Source organism: Lepidochelys kempii, chromosome 27, assembly GCF_965140285.1.
Source record: "Lepidochelys kempii isolate rLepKem1 chromosome 27, rLepKem1.hap1, whole genome shotgun sequence".
Lineage (NCBI taxonomy): Eukaryota > Metazoa > Chordata > Testudines > Cheloniidae > Lepidochelys > Lepidochelys kempii.
The window spans coordinates 6,387,465-6,403,737 of NC_136406.1; the positions used below are offsets into that span (position 1 = coordinate 6,387,465).

The 16,273-nt window shown below is 50.5% G+C and overlaps 1 protein-coding gene across 3 annotated transcripts in view; it reads right to left on the minus strand.

Moving 5' to 3' along the window:
* Positions 1 to 1,393: 1,393 nt before the first annotated feature.
* Positions 1,394 to 16,273, minus strand: part of ASIC2 (acid sensing ion channel subunit 2) — a 1,322,378-nt gene continuing 1,307,498 nt past the window's right edge. For 2 of the 3 annotated variants that reach the window (XM_073325645.2, XM_073325646.2), the window contains exons 8-10: positions 15,669 to 15,748; positions 5,334 to 5,402; positions 1,394 to 2,306 (exon numbers count right to left, since the gene is read on the minus strand). In XM_073325645.2, the coding sequence (XP_073181746.1) occupies positions 2,205 to 2,306; positions 5,334 to 5,402; positions 15,669 to 15,748 (251 nt within the window). In that variant the 3' untranslated portion in view covers positions 1,394 to 2,204. The remainder of the gene's footprint in view (positions 2,307 to 5,333; positions 5,403 to 15,668; positions 15,749 to 16,273) is intronic. The other variant, XM_073325647.1, reaches the window with a different exon arrangement.

Here is a 16,273-nt window from a genome sequence, read left to right on the forward strand (position 1 = left end):
CATGCTTTGTGTGTATAAAAAGATCTTCTGTATTTTCCACAGTATGCATCCGACGAAGTGAGCTGTAGCTCACGAAAGCTCATGCTCAAATAAATTGGTTAGTCTCTAAGGTGCCACAAGTACTCCTTTTCTTTTTGCGAATACAGACTAACACGCCTGTTACTCTGAAACCTAGGAAAAGGTAAAACTCTTTGTTGATTAGAAATAGTTAAATACCCACTAAATACACCCAATGCTGGTGCTGTCCAAGGGATGGCCCTGCCTGAGACCCAGGGAAGCATGTAGGGCCAGATCCCCAAGTGGTGTAAATTGGCATAAACCCATAGAAGCCAACTGAGGTGTGCTGATCCACACCAGTTGAGGAGCTGGCCCGTCATACTGCCGTTCGCTGACATTTGTGTCATTTGTTCTATTCACAGCATCTGGCTGCCAAGAAAGGACCCTGCTGGGGCCTTGAAGGGAGCTGGAGGTCCAGGCAAGCAGGGTTCGGTGCATTATTTACTGCCAGTGCATCAAGTCTGTTGCAGTGTCAGGAGACGCCGTGGTGACTGTCTGGAGGTTTGGGCTGCGTTCTGGAAGGCTACAGGAGGGGGACCCAGGAGGCCCCAGTAGGGGGACCCAGGAGGCCCCAGTAGGGGGTCTGCTTCCAGCTCCTCTGCAAAGAGAATCATAGCCAAGCAAGTGCTTCCGTGAGTCTGAATCCGAGAGACGCTTCAGAGCAGCTGACTAGCGGGCAGGGTGGGAGGTTGACACTGGACACTCCAAGCTGCTCTCCTGCAGTGGCATTGACAGGCTAGACTCTGTGCTAGGGCAGGCCCGGGCAATCTCATAGCCGTGCTGGGGCTTGTTGGGAGGGAAGCCACGGGGTTTGTTTGGGAATATGTGTGTGGCTTCGGGGGTGGGGCACGGATCAGGAATAAAATCAACAGCCCCAGGAGCGCTCTGGTCCCAATCAGTTGGGTGGTACTGCTGATGTCCCCTGATGCGCCAGGGTGGGGGAGCAGCTGCCATGGCCAGAACGGAGGGGGTGCTCTGCTCCCAGCTTTGGGGAAGAACAAAGCCCACCCTGGAGATGACACGGGAAGGGGACGGGGTGGAGGGTACTGGCCAATCCCCAATGTGCCCACAGGCTGAAGAAGTGCGAGGCCCTGTTCATCTGTTTGATGGAGCAGGAAGAGGCTGGATTGGCAGCCTGTTAGCAGCCGAGGGGTGGGCAGTGGAGGGTGAGCCCAGCTGCCCCCTTTCTCTACCCACCAGGGAAAGGCAGCGGGGCCAAATTCAGGGGACCACCAAAACAGCCAACTGAGGGGTATCCCAGCTGCTCTGTCCGCCCTTAGGCCGGGGCAGTGGTGAACGGGTCAGGAGGCAAGGCAGAAATGACACAGCCTGGCCATTTCCACAAGACCAGCTTTAATATCAGTCAGGAGAACAAGGAAAAAGCACAACAGAAAGGAATGAAAAATAAACCCCATGCCTGCTCCGGCCCACATGCCCCCAAACCAGACTGTACAAGCTGCGTTACAGACCGAGGAGCACAACACAGTAGCCACGGGCGTGGGCATCCGAGAGCCATCCAGGTCAGGGAGTCAGACTGCAGGTGCGGTCCCTAGGCCGCTTCCCTCTAGGTGATGGTAGTTCCACCAGGCCTTTGGGGGACCCGGCCTAGCAAACTGACACGAAGAACAAGGAGGTAAGGCAAGTCCAAGAGTTGCACGTTTGTTTGTTTCTTTATTCTAATACAGCCTAATTAACGGCACTTTCAGGGATGGATGGGCCTGCAAAATTCCTTCTTGGTAGTGAAATCAGAGCCTGTACAGAGGAACAGAGCTTAGAAAGACAGCTAGGAATATATTGCCATAAAAAGTATCGGCATGCAAGTGCTTTATACAGTCGGCAGTATATGAAATGGTGGTTTTGTTAGTGTCTGTGTTGGTCTGTACAGTTCAAAAAAGAGTGTGTCTTCAGATCCTAAAGACGAGCCCCCCCCACAGGAAAGGACGATGCTAGTCAAGTCCAAGGCGCCGCTTGCTTGGTTTTGGCAGAGATGTATAATATATATACAGTTATATATAGATATATATTATTTTTGTAAATGCATAGCGATTTTCTTCCTTTTCCCCCGATGCAAACATGAGCTTGGTCCCTACTTTCCTGTGCAGTCTCCTTTCGGTTGGTCTTGGCACTCCGGAGCTCGCGGGGAGGTGTCAGCAGGCGATTTCCTCCAGCGTTCCCAGGGTCGTCTGCAGGGGCACATTCACAGTGTGGCTGATGGTTTCGGAATGATTTGGCATGGGGTCGCAAGTGCTCTGGGGGAGGAGAGCGACAGGGTTACCGCAGGGGGCAGGTGCAGCTGAGCCGCTCCCGGCTCTCAGCCCTCGCGCTGCCAGGGTTTGCTATTGAAGTCAGGTGGGGGGGCGGGGTATACCCTGCTGCCCCACGAGCATGTCAGATCCTCCAGGCTCGAATTTGGGGTATGTCTACACCTCATTTAAACCTGGGGCTTGTGGACTCAGTGTTTCCAAACCCACGCTTGAGCGTCCACACGGCATTGTGACCCTGGGTTTACAGTCGCTGGATCTGGGTCTCACAGCTGTGTTAACGCATCCATACTGCACTACACAGACGTGCTGAACTCGAGTCTGCGGCTTGGACTCACATTTCCGCAGGACTCGGGCTCTGACCCCTGCCGCCCCCCCCCCCCGCCAGCAGGGTGCGTGAGCCTTAGTCCAGAGGGGTTCCTCACCCAAGTCAGACTGATTTCTGTGTAGACAGAGGTGGGGTTTGGCTCAAACCTGAGTCTCAATCCACATTTACAGTGCAACGTAGCCAGACCCTTAGAGGCAGTGGGTAACAGCTGGGGGGTGGGGTGGGGGAGCTTCACATTGTGCTTTGTAGTGCATTGTGGCAGAGCAGAACCTTCCATTTCCTCTCACTTCCCCCATCTAGTGAAATATCCCCAGTCCAGAGTGTCCCTGGCACGCCAGTTTGGGCATCTCTCCATAGGACCCACCCCTTCTCTTCACTCAGCACCAGGGACACGCAGCATCTCTGACACACACAGCTTCTGCACAGGGCTGCAAGGAGCCAGCATTTGGAGCTTTCCCTTAACAGCAGAGCTGGTGGAAATTTTAGGACCTAAATATTTTCCCACTGGAAAAAACGGGGTTTAATCAAAACCAAAAAATTTTACAGTGCCCCGCCATTTGGGGCAAAATGTTGTCAGATTTGCGGATAGGAAATTTCAAAGCAAGGTGAACATTTCCATTCCAATTGAGATGTTGTGTTTTGTGAAAAACAGAAACGTTTTTCAAATGGCCAATTGGGGTTACCCCCCTCCCCGTTTTGCCATTAAGTGAGGGTGAATGAATGAGGTCCAGGGTGGGTTATTTTTATTTATTTTTCATTATTTCTCTTCTTTTTATTTTAGCGAAACTGGAAACTCTTCAGGTGGAACATTTCAATTTTGCAGAAACTGCATTTTCCACAGAAGAAAAAAATTACATGGGAGATTCCAGATCAACGCTAATGATTTGAATGGACAGTGCCAGTGTGGGGCCCAACCTGTGGGGAGAAGGTCAGCCCATGAGTCTCTCCCCAGCTCTTCCTTTGGTCCTGCTGCTAGGATGGACAGGGCTGGCAAGTAGTTTGAACTTCTCCTAGGTCCTAGAGACAGAGCAAGAAGGTCAAGTTGCAGTGGGGGAGGTTTAGATTGGATATTAGGAAAAACTTTTTCACTAAGAGGGTGGTGAAACACTGGAATGAGTTACCTAGGGAGGTGGTAGAATCTCCTTCCTTAGAGGTTTTTAAGGTCAGGCTTGACAAAGCCCTGGCTGGGATGATTTAACTGGGAATTGGTCCTGCTTTGAGCAGGGGGTTGGACTAGATGACCTTCTGGGGTCCCTTCCAACCCTGATATTCTATGATTCTAAGGTGAGTTTCAGAGCTGACATGTGCCTATTCTTGCCATGCTCAATGCTCCCCTGGATTCTCCACGGACTGGGGATGGGCTGAGAATCAGAAAACCCCAGGGAGATATCGGAACGGGTCAGATTCCAAATGGGTTGGCTTGGTCCTGCATCTCCTTCCCTTCTCCATCCAGGCTGCTGAGACTCCCCAGAAGCAGAGGACCACACAGCAACTCTTAAATCAGCAAGAGGGCTGGAAAATGCAGTTACATTCCATAGGGACACCCAGGGACTGGATTTGAGGCTGGGCAGAGCTGTTGTAGGGAGACCCACCTTTTCAGACATGAGCCTCCATTTAATCATGGAGCGTTAAGTGCCTAAATATCTTTGAGGATCTGGGCCATAGCCATCCAAAAGCCCTGCACTGTGGGCACAGAGGGGAAGGTCCTGCTAGGGGTGAGCTGGAAACTTGGCTCCGAAATAGATCTTCAATTTGGTTTTGCACAAGATGCTTTTTTTTGTCGTAGCTGAAAAATGACTCCCCCCGAAAAAAATCCCCCCCACCCAATATCACTGAAACTTTTTTTCAAAAAGTTGTCGACGGGATTGAAATTGTCCGTTTTCAGCAATATTTCCCATGATCGTTTTTATTAATATTTGTATTGACAATTGATTGCCATGTTTATAGAAATCATTTCCAAACTCCTCATAGAAAAAGCAGGTACTGAGCACTCAGTTTTCAGCAAGACAACGCGTTTCGGGGATAACGTTTTAAGAAAAATGCCAGTTAACAGTACTGCGGAAAATTGCATGAAAAAAATAGACAAATGGGTCAATTTCAAACCCTGTGAAACAGAAACACGTTTGACATTTTGAACAAAATTGTTTTCTTGTGTTTCAAAGAGCGCTGCTTGGAAAGTTCTTTCTAGGGTCTCTCATTGATTGGAGTGAATGCTTTATGAAAGAACGTGCACTTTTTCTTTCGTTTCATCTATCTTATCCAAACCCGATCTGTCTACCTGGCTTGAAGTTTCTACACATTCACTCTTGACAATTCTGGAGATTTTATCGCAAGTCTTGCAGTATGTGGTGTTTTTCTTAAAGCCCTGACTGGGAATCTCAGCTTTCATTCTTTTTTTTTTTTTAAGTGAGGTTCTAGTCCTCAGGGTTTCAAAGAGAAGCTGGAAAATGGGACCCCCGCAAATGCTCAAAAAGCAGAAAGCAATTAAAAAGACCCCCCGCCCCAATTCAAAAATAACCTCATGATTGTTAGAGCCATCTCCTGAGGTTTGGGGCCTGACTCCTGGTGGTAGGGCTGGCCATTCTGCCTCCCTATCTATGGGATTTCCCGTAGTATTGAGCCCATTCAGGGGTTGGCAGCTGGACAGTATGGAGACCCCTGGTGACGGTACTGATGGGGATCCTTACCACGTTTTCGTCATGGCTCCCCTCCTCCTCCTCCTTGCCAAGCAGGTCTAACAATCTTTCCTTGATCAGCTGAAAGAGAGGCAGACTTGGTTACCTTAGGCAAGCACAGCCAGTCACAGCTCCCCTCCCTGAGCAGTAGCAGCACCCAGACAGGCAGGACACGCCACTCACTCTCCAAGACTGTCTGGGATTCACTCCCTAAAGGGCCTGGGGGCAGCTTGACGTCTCCATGGGAATGTGGAAGGCCAGATCTATCTCCAGTGCAGCTCCTGGGACTGTGGGCTGGCATCAGACCCTCCCAGCAAGATTGACTCCAGGTGATATGTTTCTATGAATGGGAGCTGCAATGGGCCACCCATCCCCTCCACCCCCCATCTGGCTTGTGGCCCATTGTGTGCCCCATACCTCAGTGCTGAGTGCGCAAAGGCATCTGGGAGACATGGGCCCTGTCCCTGCTGCCCTCATGAGCCGGGTGGGGGGCCAGGGGCTGACTGCACATCCGGCTCCAGCAGCACTGGCATGGTTCTAGGAGGCTGCAAATGTTGCGTTGAGCAGAAGGACTTCATGGGAGATGCCTAATCGCTGGGGCAGTCCCCTGGCCTGGCGCCCTCACAGAACGGACGCTGCCAGGCATGGGCAGGCTGTGATAGACGGCTGCATCCAGTTGCTTGGGAATGCAAACTGACAGGTTGTGGAGCACCACGTTTGACCGAACTGAAGCTGTTGCAATTGAATGAGGAAAGTGCATAAGGGCCAGGCTCTCTGGCCATAGGAAGCTAGTGGAGGCTGAGGAAGGGGGATAAGTTGGCTCTGAAGCACCATGCCCAGCAGGCCCAGATCCTGCACCAGTGTTGTGGCTCCGTGGCTGGAGAGGGGACAGGCTAAAGCAAAAGAGGAGGGGTCCGGGGGGGTTACATTCCCCCCCCCTCAGGCCTGCCAGAGAAGCCAGTGGAAGGGGGCAAGGAGGCTATGCAGAGAAAAAGGTTCTCTGCACAGAGGACCCAGGAGATCTGCAGTATTTCTGGGGGGGAGGAAGTCTCCTCCCTCGACAGAAAACATTGGGGAAGAGGAAGCAGTTTTCTGACGGAACGCAGCTATTTTATCAAAGCAGAAATGCCCGTGGAAAATGGCCGTCCCGAGTGAAATGTTTCCAGTTATCGAAAAGTCTCAGGTGGCTGGGTGAAAACTTGCTAGAAGCCACCCCTCCCTCCCCCGCATTTTTGCCCACCCATCTGACATTTTTCAGTTGCTGAAAACCACAGAACGTTGGGCTTTCGAGGTGAACCCGAAACGTGTTGTAGAAAAATTCTGACATAACGTTTTCATCCAAAATTTTCCCTGAAAAAACACCCCAAACATTTCCTGACCAGCTCTAGCAAGAAGGCCTATTTCCAGAGAGGCTATGAAACCCTGGAGGATGCTGGTGGCTGGGCAAAGATACTTTGGCAGGAGCATGGGAACTGCCACACTGGATCAGACAAGCAGTCTGTCTTGTTCTATCTCTGACTGCCAGTACCAGGTGCTTCAAAGGAAATTGCAAGTGGACTATTATGGATTAACCTATCTGCATAAGAACATGAGAATGGCCACACTGGGTCAGACCATGGGCCATCTAGCCCAGCATCCTATCATCTGACAACAGCTGGTGCCTGAAACTTGAGAGGGAAGGAACAGAACAGTGCAATTTATTGAGTGAGCCAATCCGTCATTCAGTCCCAGCTTCTGGCAGTCAGAGATTTAGGGACACACAGAGCATGCGGTTGCATCCCTGCCCATCTTGGCTAATAGCCACTGATGGACCTATCCTCCATGAACTTATCTAATTCTTTTTTTAACCCGTGTATACTTTTGGCCTTCACAACATCCCCTGATAATGAGTTCCACAGGTTGACTGTGTGTTTTGTGAAGAAATACTTCTTTTGGTTTGTTTTAAACCTGCTGCCTGTTAATTTAATGGGTGACCCACTGGTTCTTGTGTTATGTGAAGGATCCTAGCCCCAAAATATCCCAAGGGTCCTAACCCCAGAATATAGGGACTTCTTGATGTAAGCAGTGTCAGGATGAGCTCCACCCTGACATCTGGTGGTGAGGTGTGGCAAGTTGTGGAAAAGAACTTCGGGGCCAATCTCATTTGCATAGGCACACCCACACCGCCTAGAATGAGGCCATAGCTGCCGAAATGGTCACTTTGGCTGCTGTGGGATCCCCAGTGTCTCTGTTATTGGGGCAGGAAGAATAAATTGTTATTACCCTGATTATGGGAACTGTGCTTGGAACTGTACTTGGCCTTTTGTTATGATGGAGGGACTCACCATCAACTAAATAGCACTCGCTAGGCAAGGGTCATGGGTTCCAAAACTCTGTGAATTGAGAGAGGCTGGGGACAAGTATTAATACTTGGTGGCATAGGCCTATTAGTGAGGGCCTTACATGCTAGTTGCACTTTCTTCTTTCTCCACTGTAGAGTATCAGAACTAATTTTGATTCTATTAGGAGTCTAGTTAGAGGCTGCTGAGCTCACTTTGGGCTGACAGTGCACCAGCACTGGGGCTCCCCTACTACAAGCTGAATTCACCTAAGAGCTGAAATCCCTGAGTGTTGTGTTAAGTAGTGGGGGAGCCTGAAGATACATTGTGGAGCAGGTTGGGGGATGGCTGGAGTGCCTTGTGGGCAGGCTGGTGCAGCAGTTTGTGGGATGGCGGGAGCTGCTTGTGGGCCACAGAGCGGAGCCGAGCGAAGCAGTTTGTGGGGCGGCTGGTGGAGCGGAGTGGAGCAAAGGCCTATGGAGCTGTGGGGCAGTCAGCTTCAGATCATGTAAGGTGCCCCTTCCCTCTTCTCCCCTGCCTGCATCTCCACCCAGGTTGGGAGGTAAAAGCTCTGCAGATAAACTTTTGAACTCTGGGGCTGCCCTGACCAGGGACAGAGACTTTTGGGTCATTGGATTTTTCGGACTTTGGGTGATTTGGGGTTGCTGGACTCAAGAACCAAAGGGAAAGGGCATGCCCCAATTGGCTTGGGGTGGGTTTTTGCTCATGGGTTGTGTTATGAATCCTGTTGGTGGTGTTTCCCCAACATAATGCCACATTGTTTCTCTCTGTTATCAAAAGGCTTTTTGCTACACTCAGACTATGTGCTTGCAAGAGGGGAAGTATTGCCTCTTGGAGGTGCCCAGCGGGGGTGGTATATATTTGTCCCAGGTCACTTGGTGGGAGCTCAAGCCGGTTTGCATTGTGTTACTGGATTGGATCCCCTAGATATTGAACCTGGCCCTTGTTGCTGCCAACTCTGATGGGTGGAAGGGTTACATTTACAAGGGGAAATTGACTGGTAATAGCTATTCCAGAACAGTTATCTGGACACTCTCACTTTTATTCTGGGAAACAGTGTTCATACAAGGGAGGTATTCCAGAATAGCTAAATTATACCAGAATAACTATTCCAGAAAGGGTATTCTGGAAGAGTTCTGCAGGTCAATTTCCCCTTTTTCAATGAAGGTTACTGATCTCTAACAGTTCTTCCAGATGGCCTCAGTGTATAACACTCTTGGGATGTGCAGTGCGACTGTGCAGTGGTCTCACAGAATAAAGTGTCATTTCCATTCATAACGCCAAGAAATCAATGTTTGCCAAAGGAAAAAAACCTGGCAAGAGAAAAATATTCTCCAGCTTCTATGAATGGAACCCCGCCTCCCACCAGAAACTTTATTTGAGAGAATTCTTATTACCTTCTTATCAAAGAATCCAAAAGAGAGACTGGATTTTAATCAAATTCTGTGCATGCACAGATTGAGATATAAACCAGGGAGCAGAGTATGTTTGAACTCCAAAGCCGGTATAAGTTTTATGCTTGTGTTTTTCATTATATTTTATTGCAAAATAATGCTGCCAAATATGAATGGCTGCTCAGAAGGGACTCTGTCAGTAGAACTGCCTGCCTTCCGTTGCAAATGCACCACTACCTCTTTAATAACATTTAAGACCTGTCTACTCTTGAAATGCTACGGCGGTAGCTGTAGCGGTTCAGTGTGGACGCTACCTGTGCTGACAGGAGGGGTTCTCCCATTTGTGTACATAAGCCACTTCCCCAAGAGGCAGGAGCTAGGTTGATGGAAGAATTCTTCCATCAAGCTAGCGCTGTCTACACCAGGAGCTTAGGTTGGCTTAACTACATCTCACAGCAGTGTGGATTTTTCATACTCCCCCGCCCAGCAATGTACCTGGGCTGACCTAACTTTTTAGCATAGACCAGGCCTTAAAATGGGACTGTTTAAAAGTACCTAAGCAAGTCAAGGGCCAAGGGCTGACTGAAAATCAATAAGCCATATATGTCAAACCCAAGGAAAGTAGTCTGACTTAGTGGATACAGTACTGAACTAGAATTCAGGACACCTAGGTTCTATTCCCAACTCTGCAACTGGAGTCCTGGGTGACCTTGAGCAATTCACATCTTCTCTTTGTGCCTCAGTTTCCCCACCTATAACATAAGGACACTGTAAAGTGCTTTGAGATCTTCTGCTTAAAAGCACAATCTAAGTGCTAGGTCTTATTATTTAGGTGCTTTTGAAAATGCCATTTGACTGCCCCAAACTGCATGAGACTAAAATATCCAGGACATTTGAAAAAGGCATATGTTCAAAAGAAACTATTTCACTAAAATATTTGCATATGTTAAGAACTATTTTACTAAAATGGTCAAAACTATTTTACTAAAGTATTCTCTGCCTGTCACTAAAATATCGGAAAAGCTTTTTGTTTAATAAGTGAAACAACATATGTCCTGGCATTTAACTGGCATGACATCGCACATGCCCTCAGAAGATAGTCATTGTTTGCAGTCGGAAACCTGCATTTCCGTTTTTTACTCCTCTCTTACGCAGGCATGTTCTGCATTCAGCGGCCAATAGAGGAGCCCTCTTGTAACTAAGTTATCCCTGTGAATTGCTGTTGAGGGCAAACCACAGCTATATTGTCAAAGGGATACATTATTATTTGTGGAGTTGTAGTACCCAGCGTCCCCAGTCGGGATCACGGCCGCATTCTGCGCAGCGCTGGGCATATACAAAGTAAGGGCGGTCCCTGGCTTGAACTGACTAGAGTCTAAAAGCCCAATTCTGCCACCTTTACTCCAGTGGAAGTGTACCACTAATGCTGCTTAAATGAATGTGCCTCCTCACGACATCCGTGTTGCACACCACTAGAGACCGCCGGGCTCGGGTGCCACCACTGGGTGACTTTTCAATAGCCTTTTCTACTCTGTGAATAGCCCGGCTGGAAATCAAGGGCTGCTTGTGTAGCAGCTTGAATTGCAATTGTTCCTGCTTAACCATCAGTGGTGCGTTAAGAGTCTTCTGGCTTGTTCCAGAGTAAGGTGCTGCTCAGTCCAACGACAGGCAGCAGGATCCAGCTGATGTAACAAGCAAGCTGAGTAGGGAAAAGTGGGTGTATGTAGCAGGGACAGGAGCACATGGCGACATACCCAGAGAGTGAGCTGGTTAAATGGTCAAGTTAAACTAGGTCCAGGAGCAGAGGGGAAGAGTGGCCTTATGGTTAAGGCTGTCGGGTAGGATGCCAAGCACTTGGGACTAATTCCCTGCTCTGCCACAGATCTCTTGTGTGACCTTGGACAAGTCACTTAGCCTCTGTGGGCCTCCGTGCCTGGCATCCAGTAGAAGGTAGGGCACAGCTCAGAAAGCGATATCAAGTGCCTTTAAAACTCACAGCTTCCCAATGCCAGGGGCAGATTGAGACTCCTTCTGCTCTCAGGTGCAGACCTGGCACTCTTGGATCATCTGTGTCCTGCAGCCAGATCTGCGCAAGGAGCCTTCCTGGGCCAGGGGAAGGCTTAGGTCCAGGCATTTTGACACCCCCCGGACACCCTGTACCCCTTCCCTTGCTGCGTCTGTGCCCAGTCTCCTGGGTCAGCCTGAGTGCAGCCTCATGCCAGGGCAGCCTGGCTCTAAGTCTGCAATACAAGCACTTAGGCCCTGACTCTGACACCCGCCCCTCGTGCAATGAGACCCAAGAGCAGCGTGCCAGGAGCACATGGTGTGTAAACCCCTCTTGCAGACTCTCCTGAACATTTCCCATTGCAGCCCCTCTCCTGTGGACTTCGTTCAGGTCTAACACTGAGACACAAGCTTCTCAGTGAATGTCTCTTACTAGATAACTAGAATAGCCTCCCCCAGGCTGACCAAGAAGGAGCACAGCATGCTGGGACCTGTAATCAGCAGGTTGCTTTGCATTAAAGATGAAGGCAGCCAGGAGCAGCATAGCAAACGTACGTTTGGAGCACATGCCGGCTCCTCTTGACTCTATGCTGTTCTGCTGCGTGCAGGGCTGACAGCGCTCCTCCATCCCTGACACTGCTTAGCTCTGCTGAGATGGGGCAATTCTCTGACATGGCAGCTTTTCGAGCCGCCAGCCCTGACAGGACCTGAGCGCTCACCAGCAGCTCTCCAGTGCAGAGCCGAAGTGCTGGAGAGGGGTAAACAGATGCAGGGAGCCGGTGGTCCCCGAATTAAGACATCTGCTTGGTGCTCTTATTCTGCAACTTGCCATTCCTCCGGGGGAAGTCCCAGTTCCAGCTGCGTGTTCTCGAATTCTGGACAGGGTTTAGGATAGCTGGTGCCAATGGAGAGAAGCCATTCAGATTTAGTCCCTGCTTGTGTAACCCACACACCTCCTGGGTATGGTGTTCTAGCTGGCTTTTAGCTTTTAGCTCACTAAGCTCCAGAGGTTCTATCCCACCTGCCACCAACCGGGCTATCAGCATTACAAGTGGGGGCTTGTCTGGGATTTCAAGGGGAAGTCCCTGAGGTTCGGGAAGCGCTTCCTTAGCTAGGGGAAGTATGTAACCCCCACACCTCCTGGCTGTGGTGCTCTGTCCCATCTAGTGGCATCTAGACCACTTAGAGAGAGAGAAAATGAGTCTGCTCTACAGCCTGAGCTAACATCCAGTTGGCTTTGAGCTCATGCGGTAGAGGCTCATGCACTAAGCTCCAGAGCTCCCCAGTTCTATCCCGCCCCCCAACAAGCGGGGTCTGTTGGCGTTACACTTGCTCACTGGACTGAATTCAAACTTCATGTCTTCCCCTTTCACAGCTCAGATCTTGTCTTTTTATGATATTCCTTCACAACCTTGGCAGTCTCAAAGCCTGTTTCCTTTCCCCCACTGTCATGTCTTCATCCATGCAGACCCACAACCACGAGCCATTTCCCAGTCCCCTGGTTCCAGGCTCCCATCCTCTCTTCAGCCCAATCCCTCCAGAAGGCCACTTCTACCGCAGGCCCCACATGTGAGGAATCAGATTGGATTCTCCTGGGCTGTCAGTGCACCAGGACACAGCCTGCTGCGATGTTTGCATTTTGTACAGCGCCGTTCGCAACCTTGGGAAATGATCACTAATGTTAATGGCTGGGGTCTTCACAGGAGTCGGCTGGGAAATGAAATCCCTCAGGCTTTCTTGAAATCCTCAGCCTCTTTGGGGAGGGCCAGGCTAGTGATGGGGCCTCTGTCCAACCCTCAGCCCCATGGAAGGCTTGACTCCTTTCTCCTTCAGCCATTCCTGGTAGCCGGGCATCCAGTCTAGCTTGTAATATCGCCAGCGAAAGAGATTCCCCAGCTGCCCTTCGCCCTCGCTCTGCTCTGGAGTGAGGCAGATCCCCTTAACTTTTAACCTTGATTGAAGTAGCTTTCAGCCATCAGCGCCTGTCCTGACCTCAATCAGGGCAACTGTGGCTCCCTGCCTGCCTTGCAGCTCTGCTATCGATCTGGATGCAGATTTGGGCCACTATGTCTAATCCAGACTCCAAAACACAGCTCATTTTCCACTTCTCTAAACTTGGGCATTTTCCATGCATTTGTAGCCCCCTCAAAGCAGATCCCTTGTCTGTAAATTCACACTCTGTGACCAGACAGTATGCGCCCTCTGGCTGCACACACTCCACGAAGCATACTCCCTATGGCTGGCCATCCCAAGGGGACAGTGGGGGATATTTGCATCACTGACGAGCCAGTTTCTTCTTTCTGTTCAAGTGACTCCATTGCAGGTGCCTGCTTCTCTCTGGATTTAGGGTCCCAAGACAGAGTTTTAAGATGCCAGTAGATCAGCTTGCGAAGGCTGTGGTACAAAGCCTGAGTCGGGAGATCCCTGCAGTGGGCTACTATGAACTGTTAATGAAATTAGAGGTGTGGGGAATTTTTTCACCTAATTCTTTCTTCACTGAAAAGTGAATTTTTTGGAGCCGGACACAGCATTTGGTGGATCATTTTAGTTGGGGAAATGTTCCTTCCCAAAGAGTCAACACGCTTCCAAGTTGAAATATTTCAGTGTTTTGCGCTGAGGTGGCGTTTCGATTTCAAATGTGGCCAATTCCCCGCCCCCAAAACGGAAAGGGTGATAGCCACCTGAAAAGGCCAAAATCCAGATGAAAAACTTTAAACAAAATTAGAGTCGCGTCAACGTGAAACAGTTCAGTCAATTCAACATGATTTTTTTGATTTTGCATTTTTTTGATTTGATGAAAAAATGTGTTTTGGTTTAACTCAACCTGGACTTTTTTTTAGAGTTTGTGGTTTGGCCCCAAACTGGAAACCCTATTGTTTGCTCAGCTCTAAGTGAAAGTGCTCCGAGGTTATGAAATTCCCCTTCCGAGGCAGGAAAAGGCTGTCTCCAGAGGGAAAAGGCCAGGCTGATTGGGGAAGCAGCCACAGCCGGGGCCATGCCCCAATCAGGCCACACCTGGACCTATAAAAGGGCTGTGAGCCAGGAGCTGGGTCAGTCTCTCTCTAGCTGTAGAGAGAAGGACCTGGCTGCCTGAGAGAGAAGGGTACCTGAGTAGAGCAGTGCTGGGGAAAGGCAAGAGGAGCTGGGGAGCTCCAGCCTGGTAACCCCCCAGGCTGCAAGCCTTGTGCAAGGCCTAGAGAAGTACTGGGGCTAACGAGCTGTAGCCTGGGGTTAGGCAGAGGCAGCTGGTCCAAACCCCCTTGCCCATGATGAGTGGTTTACAGACTGCAGTCTGCCCCAGTGACTGTCAGTAGTCATTGAGGCAAGATGGGGATAGAGGGTGGGGGTTCCCCAGGGAGGGGAAACCCAGTGTGTGGGGGCACTGCCAGGGGGCAGCACCCCAAAGTAAAGGAGCACTGGGGTCCAGGACGGACATGGGGGCCAGCGGTAGGCAAGACACCATCCTGCAGAGGGCGCTCCAAAGCTGGAGAGCTAATTCCCGAGACGACCAGCAGGCGGCACTGCTCAAATCAAAATTGCTGAGGTGAACTGCCCTGGAGAGGGGACAGTGCCGGCAGAGCCCGTGCTGCAGCAGGGTGTGTGGGAGGAACACGCTCTCAGCGTGTTCACGGCTGCAGACTGGGCTTGCCAGGTAATGCTATTGATACTGAGGGGAGCAGATCCCTTCCTGCCGCACCGCAAGTGCGCCCCCAGAGCTCTGGGCTGCTGGACAGCACATCTGGCACATGGCCAGCAGCACATCTGGCACACTACTAGGAAGCAGGGAGGCGACAGGCACCAGGGTTACAAAAGTCTGTGCAATGCTACTCCTTGCTCTTGGTTTGATCATCAGAATTGATGTGATGTGTCACTTACATGAGATGGGATAAAAATACTCAAGGTACATAGCCCTCCTGCTTCAGGGTGGAAGCTGAAGTGGGGGTCAGGAAGGAACTTCCACCAGGGCTTGGTTATGCCAAAATTTCCCATTATGGCACTGATTTTCCTCGAAGCAGCTGGTACCAACCACTGCTGGAGAGAGGACATTGGTTCTGATCCGGTCTATCAGTTCCTAGGTCCCTAGGGAGCTGCCTGCTTCAGGGCTGGCCATTCCATGGCAGGACCGAGGACACAGCCTCCCTGATGGAGGTGTAGAGAGGGCTGCCCAAGGTAGACCTAGCATGAATCCATGCTGGCCCAAGCCAACCCAACCATGTCAGGCTCAGAGCTGCAGAATGGCCCAACTTCCCACCTCTCCACAGGATCGCAGCTCCGGATTACTTCAAGATGCTTTCAAAGATGATGATGATGATTTTATGCAGATGACTGTGAGAAAGGCACAAAGGCAAGTGGTGAAGGGAGGGGGCTGGCAGGGCTCCTGGGGGAACGTCACCCCCTGAGACAAAGCTTCTGAACAGGAGTGAATCTCAGCCAAACTACAAGCACCTGGGCAGCAACACAGCTGGGGCTCTCGCTAGGTGTTCCCCTGCACCCAAGTCTGGCTGGGTGTCTGTCCACAGGGCAGAGTTCCCAGTGCCCAGACTCACTCAATCACACAGCACTCACACTCCTTAGCGGTGGAATGAGGAACACAGAAGGGGAGATCTTACCTCGTAAATATAATCAAAGAGCTCTAGTATTGTTAGGATACTAGCACCAATAAACAGTCCCATCTGACCGCCAATGTCACCTAGGGGAAAGAAAACAGCTCGTTTTACTCACATGCTGTCAAAGAAACGTGCTCAGGGAATGCAGATGGGGACCCATCAGTTATGTCTTAGCTGGGATTTTCTGAGCATCAATCAGAGCCTTTCTCTCCCGGCTAAGAATGAAATCCCAGGAGATACACAGCCAGAATTTCCACACTGCTCTCCATCAAGGTTTCCCCTGAGGCTGACATGACGGTGACGTGATATTGCAGATGGCACTCACAGTGCGAGCATGGCTTCTCGCCCCAGCAGCTCCAGTCAGCAAGCGCTGAGATGAGAAAAGGCTACGTTTACACGATAAACTCCACATCACACTCATGATCCAATGTGATGAAGGATCAGGTGCATTGTGTCCCGCAGGGGAGCCCATCGGATTTGAACCCTTCCCCTGCTAATTGCCAGGGATGAGGGAAGGAAAGAAAACATGGAACAAATCCCCAGTAGGAAGTGGTTTCCAGTGACTTGTCAGCGGGGCTGCACAGCTCGTTTTACAGCTCGGGGCTTCA